The sequence below is a fragment of the Alosa pseudoharengus genome, unplaced genomic scaffold (assembly GCF_046254945.1).
Source record: "Alosa pseudoharengus isolate Yale_2024_CS ecotype anadromous, Long Island Sound unplaced genomic scaffold, YU_APseudo_1.1 YU_APseudo_1.1_scf_23, whole genome shotgun sequence".
Taxonomy (NCBI): Eukaryota; Metazoa; Chordata; class Actinopteri; order Clupeiformes; family Clupeidae; genus Alosa; species Alosa pseudoharengus.
In genome coordinates this window covers 21,988,478-21,999,222 of record NW_027468685.1, presented here as the reverse complement: position 1 = coordinate 21,999,222, position 10,745 = coordinate 21,988,478, and the positions used below count along the sequence as shown (strand labels likewise).

The following is a 10,745-nucleotide window of genomic DNA, read 5'->3' as shown; positions in this document are numbered from 1 at the left end:
GGGTAAAATACTTAATTGATATAGATTGCACAAGGGCAATAGTCATAAAGGTATTTAAATCTTAAAGGACTTCTGAAATTAGAATCAAATGCACATCCACAATTGCAAGTATTCCTAGAGGGCAATCCAAATACAGAAAATGCAGCATATGAACGCACCACACAACACACACACACACACACACAAACACAGGCCACACGCTAGTTTGCATGCTTTACAAGCCCCCGTTGTAAATTGCCTGGGTGGGTTTAGAGCTAACAACACGTTTGAGCCGCGTGCGAATCAGAGGCATGGCTAGCCAAGCGCCAGGGACGAAAAGAAAGGGCCATTAAGTCTGCCCTCCATCCTCCTCCGCATCTCCAATGAATACCAAATCCCAGGCAGATGGAGGAGCAGCGTGTGTGCCCAGCATGACAGTGCCATTACCAGGGGGGGGGGGGGGGGGGAATCTACATGTGCTGATAGCGCGCCATTCAAACAATCTGATTCTTATCGCCGGCGTCACCTCCAAGGTAAAATGGAATGCGAGAGCAAATGGTAATAGGGAGGGCGCTGGGAGGAATGAATAAAGGAGTGATTGGAAGATGTTTCTGAGAGAGTCTCTGAGATGGGAGGAAAACGAAAGAGTGTTTTTTTCCCCTCCTCAAACACCTGGGCTGATCACATTAAACACCACGGCGTGCTGGCTTTTTATGACTGATATCAATCGTATAAACCAGCTTTTCATGATGTCAAAAGGCCACATAAATTGTTGGGCACGCCTTTAACCCAAAACAGCATTACAGACCCTAATGATCTTATTCCCTTGTTTTCCCCACAACAAACCTCTCCCTGCCTAGACATCAGTGTCAGAAAATAAACCAGCCCAATGTGGCACATTCTGAGTGGTGAATGAGAGAGGTGCATTATGGGTGTACTGTACCACAGGGCCCGGCTCTCCTCTGTCTCCTCTTGCTCCTCTAATTCCAGGGCCACCCTGTCAGTCAGTGACACACAGAACTTCATATTACACCTCCGCACAAAACAAACATGAAATGTATGAAATGTGACAGTTTATTCAGTTTATGTATCAGTTTATGAACCAGACCAGCAGTAGACAATGAAGTATGTGCAGATGAGATGCTTTGTGAGAGTGCCACTCTGGTGTTAGGTTCATTACATATTGTTGATTAGTTTATTTTGTGGGGGAGGGATCTTACAGGAGGTCCAGGGGGTCCAGGTGGGCCTTTGCTGTCCTGTGTGCAGGTGCACGCACGTGGGAGAGCTGGGCAATCTTCCTCCTTCCTCTGGAACACAGCAAGCACAGAGCGACATAGAAAACATACAGTCAACACCATGAAGATCCATCTAGCCACCTAATGCTGTAGTTCCATTACAAAGGCAAAAAGGAATTTAAACATCAATCACACTGCAATATGTAATACATTAGAATAAGGACCCTGGGGTTATACTAGATCTGGGGTGTCAAACTCATATTAGGTAGTGGGCCGGATTTGTTGGAATGAGACCTCGTGGGGGCCATCATTGTCATGGTCATTATCATTTTTCTGCATGGGTATCAGAGTGTTGTTAGATGATATCACTTATGAGCAAACAAGTACACAATAAGGTACTGCTGTCATATACTGCTCTTTCTCTCTTGAAATGTCCTACTTCCATGTTAGTTTTTCAGCTTCTTCCTTCCTGAGGATGGTTTGTATTGCTAGGTTTTATCAGTTTATTATATCATAGAGATATTGCTTATAACACATTGAATATCTTTTTTTCTAATTTCCCCTTCCTACCCAAAACATCTGGGGGGGGGGGGGGGGGGGTGTGAAACCTGCTGGCAGGCCTGATCTGGCCCCCGGGCCTGATGTTTGACACCCCTGTACTAGATCATAGAGGCTATGTAGGTGATGACGTATCTTTGAGAGCTGTGTTAGCTGACACAAAATGCAGCAGACTGCAAATGTAGTACATATTAGACTTGCTGTATTTGCTATCTTAAATAAACAATCAGCTATTGCCAGCAGACTCCAGACAGGTATGTATTTGCAGACAGTCTTTCCTGACCTGGCTCAATCAGACAGGCATGACAGGCACTAACCAGGGATGGGAGATCACAGCACCTGTCCCGGCTGGCCCAGGATGTACTGCAGACGATTTCGAAGGACTGGAGCTGGAACTGTGAACAGACATGACAAGCCAAGCTTTCACTTGTGTGTTGCAACCACAGTCGGTTGTTGACAGACCACTGTTTTCATGGCAACCAAAAGAATACAAATGGCATCATGAAAAGAAGCACTCCTATGAATGTTTTTAGGTGTCTCTTAATGAGCATTTCATGAGTTTGCAAGCTGCATCCAGGTATAATTAATTCATATTAATATTAATTTCCATTTTAGGCTGTGAGTTTTCAACTCATTGATGTCATTTCTATTACAGTTTTTGGCAGTTTAACAGTTGGCATGTGGAGAGAGATCTATTTGTTGCTTGTGTGGAAAGTTGATGTGCAATAATAACATTTTTAGTAAGTGATGTAAGATGTTTTCTATTTTGTGTAAATGTGTTTTTGAGTTTGTGTGTGGAGTTTTGAAAAAGAGGGTCCTAATTTCAGAAACTGTGCTTTAGCAATTGTAAAAAAAACTGTAATGATGCCATTAGGCAAATGTGATTTTTCAACATGACGACTACCAATCCAAGAGTGCACTCCTTTTCAACCAAAATGTATTATACCGTATATACTCAGATAACTCATCAAACTCAACTCACTGGCAAAAGTATAAGAAAACAAAAAGTATTTGCATGAGGCTCACAGTGATGTCGGTTTAGAGAAACAATATCAATACAGGATTGAAGACGTGCCAAATAAAATTCAAAATGCTCCTCGCCCATATACAGAATCAGTCTTGTTTCTTTGTTTAACTATATACAGTATTTACTGTATTATCGATTTTGTGTGATCCAGGAAAAATAATAAAAGCTACATAAAAAAATAATATAACCACCTCTCCTTCCCTTTGTGATACAAAGGGAGAAAAAGGGACAAATAGAGTACAAAGCATACAAGGTTTTTCTAAGGTCACGGTGAGAGAAAGTGGAATTGAGCATTAGGTCCAATATTTCAATATGTGGTTTAATGTTCTGGATTTCTCATTAGTTAGGTCACTTTGACACTAAAAGTATGCTCCTACTTCATGACCCTGTCTGATATCTGCCACTATTACTGTATGATTATCTATCCTTTGCTGTTGTGTACTTAAAAACCCTGTATAATTCTGTGTCAAGTCAGAGACGCTTACAGTATTCTGGAGTGCATTGTGCTTTGTGTATGCCTCTCTCCTGTATACAGCCAAATTAAACTCTGCATCTTTATTGTACTTCTACGTGACTGGATATTGTCTCTCACTTTGGTATGCCATATTTTTACCAACAACGGTTCACAGTGGAATACCTGGGGTTTCCCATCAGGATTCAGATGCATGCCCACTTCAGCCTTATACCACATACATATTTCATCATGTGACGTGCACACACGCTGACATTCACACACAAGGACAAACACACACTGACACATTCACACTCTAACATAACACAACACTGAGAACTCACTTTGACTTTGACTTTGACTTTGACTTTGACTTTGACTTTTTCACTGAAAATCCATGCAGCAAGAGAACACACCAACAGACTTATGCAAGTACAGCGTTTATGTGTGCTTTTGTTATTGAGAGAGAGACAGAGAAAGAGACAGAGAGTGTGAATTACAAAGAAAACCAAAGGTCAAAAGAATGGTAAGAGAGAGAGTGGGACTACAGTAGATACAGAGAGGGAGAGAGCAAGAGAGAGAGAATTACAAAGAAAACCAAAGGTCAAAAGAATGAAAAGAGAGTGGGACTATAGTAGATACAGAGAGAGAGAGAGAGAGAGAGAGGAAGAGAGAGAAAGAAAGACTTCTCTGACTTACTGGTGCTGAATTGTCCTTTTGACCCCTGGAGCGCACCATCCTTCCCAGCACCTCCACTCCGTCGGTGGTGATGTTCCCCGCCGCGTTCACCGGCCTCTCCCCCACCAGCTTACAGTCAATCATGGCCCTGACGGTGGTCTTGCTGACAACTAGGTGGAGCTGGAAGACAGTGCATATTATGTTGTGAGTCCTCAGGAGGGAAAAAAGGGCCTGAGGAAATCCAGGCAAATCCCTTCATCCTGTAATGCTCCGTTATCTCAGTCACACATAATTTAGCGTGTGAATTCCACGCAACTCCTGCGGACGAGCGGGGCAGGTTCCCGGGGTGAGTCACACCGTGCTCAGCCTGTTACCCTGACAGGAAGCAGGTGGTGGCTCAATACCTGCAGCGAGCCAAATGGAAGAGAATACCCCCCCACTCTCTCTCTCACACACACACACACTAAAACCTGCCATTTTATGCCATGTTTTGAGAAACAACCACAGAGCAGGGTAAATGTTGGAGTGAGTTTGGTTTCAGCAAAGCCTGGCACAGCTCTGTGATTAATTCTCATTTCCTGATGAAGGTGATGGAATGATCACTTTGCAATCCTTGGAGGAGTGGGGGGTTTGGTGTGGGGTGGGGACTGAGTGGTGTGAAGTGTGGGGTGGGGTGTGGTGTGGAGTTATTGGTGGGGGATGGGGGGCGAGGTCGGACATGTAGTGTTTGACGGAAGCGGAGTGTGGAGGTAGTCATGTGGCCCTGGCAGAGCCCAGCGAGAGAGATAACAGCAATCACAGCCTGAAGAGCCTGATTCGCTCCCAAAGGGGGCCCGCAAAACAGATTGCCAATTGGACAGGGGGAACACAGCGATATGTCCTCCACTTTAATCAGCGCCGAGCTGGCTAACGGCAACGGTGGACGAGCCGCAACTAGACAGCTGGGAACAAGAGCTTCCCTTTTGCTTGGTCGTGCAGTGTTGCCAGCTTCCACCCATTTCGAGGATGCACTATCATTGCTCAGAGATGCATGTTGTCACATTACATATTCCAGGGTCAGCAATATTCCGCATGCTAATTTCCACCCACACGTGATTTCTGTATAATGTGTTTTTTTTCCAATGTAGATGAAGAGGGAAGCCCATCACTGGGACATATTCATAACAAGGACAACTGCATGCCAAATCGGCCATCCAATCATCCCGATTAGTGTCAAATGCGAGCCCCGCACAAACCAATCTAAAACCAATTTTATCCACATAAGGAATGGCACCGATCCTTACAACATTACAACGTAATAGCTTTCTAGTAAATATTAACCTTGGGATGGCATATGTCTTGAATCGCTTTGGCAAGAGGGCTTAAAATAGTGTTGGCAAATGGCAAGTTAGAATGTGCTATAGTAAGGTACAGTATAATTTTCAGCATCAACTACTTGGGTTGTGTCCTTGTAGAGTCTACTGCTGGGACATTCAATATCGGTTTTCCACCCTGCAAGCATTTGTACTTTTAAAAGAAATCTAGATTCAGTCACTGGCTTCATGTACCCTGTGCACACTTTACATTTTAACAATGAACACATTCTGCCTTGATCGTAGGTGGCAACCATGGAAGGTCCTTGCTTATTTGAGCAGGTACTTCTCTCTGTCTGTCTGTCTCTCTCTCTCTCTCTCTCTCTCTCGCTCTCTCTCATCGATAGGCAGTTGCCAGCATGTAAATGAGAGGGGATTGGGGGATCGTTATTTAAGGATGACTTATTGCTTGTCCATCCATTCTTCATTAGTGTTCTGGATGAATGCATGTCTACTATGATTTGGGAGATCAACTGGGAGAAGAGGAGTTATGCACAGATCTTCATCTCCTGAAATCACTGAAGAGTCCATGCGAAGAGAAATCTGTCCAAAAGCTATTCCCTCTACGCCAAATGGGTTTATAATTCTTGATATCAATCAAGCACATTTAGAAAACTACACTACAGAGATATAAACTACCGTATTTTCCGGACTATAAGTCACACTTTTTTTCATAGTTTGGCTGGTCCTGCGACTCAGGTGCAACATATATATATATATTTATATATAGGTTTTTTCCTCTTCATGACACATTTTTTGACTGGTGCGACTTATACTCCGGTGCGACTTATAGTCCGGAAAATACGGTAAGCTTTCCATTTCCTTTATTGTTGGGAAATGTCCAAAGAGATTTAGATCACTTAAAATTGCATTCATTAAAATTCGAAAAACATCAGTGTTTTGATATACTGGTTTAAAAATAGTTGGCTGCAAATTATTTTATTTTCTAAAGCATGTTAGGAAAGGAACAAAGAGACTTCTGAATGATCTCCAAGGCTTAACCAATGGACAGCTTGCTCTGCATTCAGTGGCATACACTGCACAGGAGATTCGAGAAATAATGGTGAAATGAAATCTCACTACACTGGTGCTGGCAGTGAACACATTTTATGCACCATTTGTGACACTGACAAAGGACTGTGTGAATACAGCAAGACACTCCCGAGCGAAAGCCGTACCTTGTGGAAATTGCCGAAGAATAGCTTCTTGATCTGGGGCCCCTCAAAGGTGACGGTCTGGAACTCTCCTCTGTAGTCGTTGTTGAAGAAAGTGAGAGTCTTCCCGCCATCTGGTGATGGAGACAGGGGGACGGGGCTCATTCATCACACCATTACTGTGTGCAGATTTACATACTAATGCATTGTTAGGGGCCTGTGCTGTTTATCACTTCATTCCAGCCCCTGGTGCTCACCGTTGTGCTTTACATGTAGATAAATGCTAATCCCTGAATTACATGCCGCTGAGCTGCTAAGTCATCATTGTGGTAGCCTGAGCCCACAACAGATTACACACCTGCAGGGGTATGTTCAAATACACACACACACACACACACACACACACACACACACCAACACACACACACACACAAACGTACACACACTCACACACACACACACACATACACACACACAAACAGAGGGAGAGACACTAAGAGAGAAAGAGTTAGAGAGAGAGCAAAAGAAGAAGAAAGAAAGACTAACTGAGAGATCATTGCTGCAAGCACTCACGGTCTAGAATGACACCAACAAGGGGCTCATTGTTTTGGTTGAGGATCTCCCATAAAGCGAACGGTTCCTCGGGGGTTTCGGGGAGCAGGCGGAACAGCATGGTGATGGTGTAGTCGGAAGGCAAGCCCTCTGGGTGGATATACCTGAGAAGGAGGTCACAAACAGCATTTACTACAATGCATGTCAGCTGTCAGTATACGGGCGGTGGTAGTGTAGTGGTTAAGGAGCTGGGTTAGCGTGCAGTAGCCTGAAAGTTGTTGGTTCAATTCCCGGCTTCCACCGTTGTGCCCTTGAGCAAGGCGCTTAACCCTAAGTTGCTCTGGGGACGATGTAATCCCTTGTAATATAGCTAACATATGTAAGTCACTGTGGTCAAAAAGTGTCTGCTAAATGTAATGTAATGTAATGTAATGTAAAGTATACAACACTGTGTGAGTACAACAAGGTAATTGTGCTGCCTCTCCAGTCAATTTCGTCAGGCTTTTCAAGCGTCCATTTGCGCTCTCTATACAGTGAGTCAGCCCTGGCTTGGAGAAAAGTCAGTCTTTTTTCTCACAAAAGAAAGGGAAAAGAAATGGAGGAGGTGTGATGTGATGGCAATCGAAGAGCTATTGGAAGAGAGCAGACAGTGTCGAGAGTGTGAGCTGTTACCAGTCTTGGGCTCAGTCAAAATAAAAGATGAAACTAGATCTAACTGCTTAATCGACACAGCAAATGACCTCCAAATGGTAGTAGTATTCTACCACCAAATGACCACAGCATGGATAGTGTTTTGTTAATACATTTCTTAAATATTTTTCACTTGAATTTTCCTGCAGTGGTGCTTTGACTTGATGTTCTCTTCATACTGTATAGTGCACAAGTAGGCTGAGGCCACTTCAGTAACTGTGGTGCAGTGTGTACCTGGTGGGCTGCACAATGAAGGCATCCTTGTGAAGCTTGTAGCAGGGGAATGCGTTGAATGTGCCGGCCTCCATGGACACCCCGTCAAGGTTGCTGTATTGTTGCTCTGTCAGTCCAAACACTTCCATCATCCTAAAGCCTGTTGTGTGTGTGTGTGTGTGTGTGTGTGTGTGTGTGTGTGTGTGTGTGTGTGTGTGTGTGTGAGTGTGTGTGTGTGTGTGTGTGTGTGTGTGTGTGTGTGTGAAAGAGAGACAGAAAGAGACAGAGAGAGAGAAAGGGGTTACGATAAGTTCTACTGACAAATGTTGCACAGCGTGTCCACAAAATTATATTAATTAAAATACTAAAAGAAATCCAAGAACATGAGAAATATGAGATGCTGCAGTGACAGTATGAAAAGTTGATGGGAGTTCGATGTATGAATGATTAATGATTATACCTGGCATAGTGCTGCCTCTCATTGGCACAGATGGGCAAGCTAGAAGAAAGAACAATGTCACTCTTTCTTTGCTTGTTTAAAGACACAAATATGAATTTTATAGTATATAAATATGAAGAAAGTCTTTGTGCTACATTACGTACTTGCAGATGCAGATTCGCATACAAATGTGACTAGCTTTTCCTCAATCTTCCGGAAAGCATCCAAGTCATCCACGAAGAAGACGTGCCTCTCACTGGGCTTGCTGGCGATGCTCACCAACTCCCCATAGTCGGCATCCGCAAACCCGATGGCAAAAACGATGTAACCTGGAGGACAAGTGTCAGAAGTCATTGAGCTTAAGGGAAAAGTGAAGTTACAGAGAAGATTACGCCCCTTCTTAGCCTGTCTAGACGGCACACTTGGGTACAACTGTCATGCTCTTGGGTGGTATCAAAAGGTTAGCTTGTTTCCTCTTCAGCGCACTTCAGGCAGTTAAATAGGTCAACAGGGTACTTGTAATGTCACGAGTGTGTCTGAGGAGGCAAGGGTGTTCCCTTGCCGATCCTCGGTGCTCATAGCCTGTCTTTTGAAAAACTCACTAGCTCCAATAAAAAGAGAAAGGAATTCTGCCTTAAAAGAGAGGTTTAATGAGACAATAGCTTATAGGCTCTTATAGGACACAACAAAAAAAAGCATCTTTAAAGGACACATTGTGTCCAGAGACATCAGACAATGTGTTCCTCACCTTCAATTTGAATCTCCTTGGAGACCTTGTGGACGTCGTCCTGGGAGCGTCCGTCGGTGAGGACCACAAGCACTTTGGGGACGGCCCTCCTGATACCCCCTTCTGTGGTGAAGATGGTGTCCTTTACGTGCTTTATGGCTTTCCCTTTAAGCAGAGAGTGAATTGGGGGTCTCATTAGTCCCAAAAACAACAAATTACAATTCTTAGCGTCTCCTCATGCAAAAAGTGCAGCGGAATATGAATTTTAAAAGGCCAAAAGTGGAGAGTAAATAGATGGAGATAAAAACTACTTAGTTTTCATGGCACATCCAGTGTTATTCAAATCATCTCAAAGAGACTTTGGGGGATTTGACTATCTGGCTCTGAGACACGACTCAAATAGGAAAAGCAGAAAATGAGCATTCATTAGTTTGTAAGCCTCTCCAACGAGGATGCAAGGATGCACTCAGAAACAATGAACGCATTAATCACAATGCCTCACTGACTTCAAACTACGGCTTGATTACTTGCCTTGATTCCAATAGCTATTATTATCATTATCTTTTTTTTTAAATGGGAATTGCATCAGTCATAACAGTTAATGTCTGGGCAGCGTGTTTGTTATCCAACAACTAAAACTACTAGAGTATACTCTAAAAAATGGGCTCAGTGGACTCAATTAACTGCTGAAATGGGATGCTGGGTCACATATCATATCTGCTCTGAACCTCGAAGAGAACCTCTGCAGCCTGGAGGAGTCACAACAAGTCAAACAGTGCATAATCTTCACATGCGCTTATTATAATACCCTCACCGATTGGGAGCGAGCGAGAATCTCCCCCGGTAAGGTCATTATCATGGCATCATCTGCACTGCCGCAATGATTAAGATATGCAGCCACACGAAGGAGGGGGAAAAAAACAGGGCATTACGGGTCCCCTCTGCAGTCCCGTATATATAGAGCAATCAAAGACTTGGCCGGTTATCTGGGGAGGTCACGCCAACACAGAGGACATACACTAGGTCAGGCTGATGAACACTCTGGCCTGGTTTTAAGGAATTTGGAGACAGTCGTTGCTAAATTTGCTCCAGTGTAGTAGAATGTTTTCCAATGCCAGGGTTGAATTTCTCAAAGCCTATCATTATATTTTGAGGGAGTTCAAAACCTATCATCCTACTCTAATTGGTGTGGCTGGGCACCTAGCCCTTGTTCTCTCTGTAAGGGATGGCAGTGGGCTGTGCCAGGCTCTCTGCACACGTGCCTGTTTTGGTGTTGCCTCCCTTGTAAGCGATGCGCTGAATCGCCTCCAGCAGCCGCTCCTTGTTGTTGTACGAGTTGAGTTTAAACTCCGTCCTGGCATCGTCGCTGAACTGAGCAATTGCCACCTGTTAGGAGAGATAGAGGTATGCGGCGAGGGTGGAGGAGGGGGAGGGAGTAAAGTGACATGGAGGGAGGAAATTACTGTTATGTGTCCACAGGAGAGAGAGGGAGAAAAATAAATTGAGACTCATGTAGCAATTAGTGTCCGACAAATCAACACTGAGCTGTCAAGTCAGTGTGCAGCAACACCAGTCTTAATCCTCTGCTCTTTGAGAGGGGTTCTGTCAGGTTCCTTAATCCTCTGCTCTTTGAGAGGAGTTCTGTCAGGTTCCTTAATCCTCTGCTCTTTGAGAGGGGTTCTGTCAGGTT

At 44.0% G+C, this 10,745-nt stretch overlaps 1 protein-coding gene across 4 annotated transcripts in view; it reads right to left on the bottom strand.

Moving 5' to 3' along the window:
* Window positions 1-10,745, bottom strand: part of col14a1b (collagen, type XIV, alpha 1b) — a 60,594-nt gene that overhangs the window by 10,274 nt on the left and 39,575 nt on the right. For all 4 annotated transcript variants that reach the window (XM_076302048.1, XM_076302050.1, XM_076302049.1 and 1 more), the window contains 11 exons: window positions 10,318-10,441; window positions 9,077-9,220; window positions 8,493-8,657; window positions 8,350-8,388; window positions 7,911-8,049; window positions 7,008-7,150; window positions 6,459-6,568; window positions 3,950-4,108; window positions 2,090-2,167; window positions 1,200-1,286; window positions 923-976 (listed from right to left, as the gene is read on the bottom strand). In XM_076302048.1, coding sequence (XP_076158163.1) covers window positions 923-976; window positions 1,200-1,286; window positions 2,090-2,167; window positions 3,950-4,108; window positions 6,459-6,568; window positions 7,008-7,150; window positions 7,911-8,049; window positions 8,350-8,388; window positions 8,493-8,657; window positions 9,077-9,220; window positions 10,318-10,441 — 1,242 coding nt within the window. The remainder of the gene's footprint in view (window positions 1-922; window positions 977-1,199; window positions 1,287-2,089; window positions 2,168-3,949; window positions 4,109-6,458; window positions 6,569-7,007; window positions 7,151-7,910; window positions 8,050-8,349; window positions 8,389-8,492; window positions 8,658-9,076; window positions 9,221-10,317; window positions 10,442-10,745) is intronic.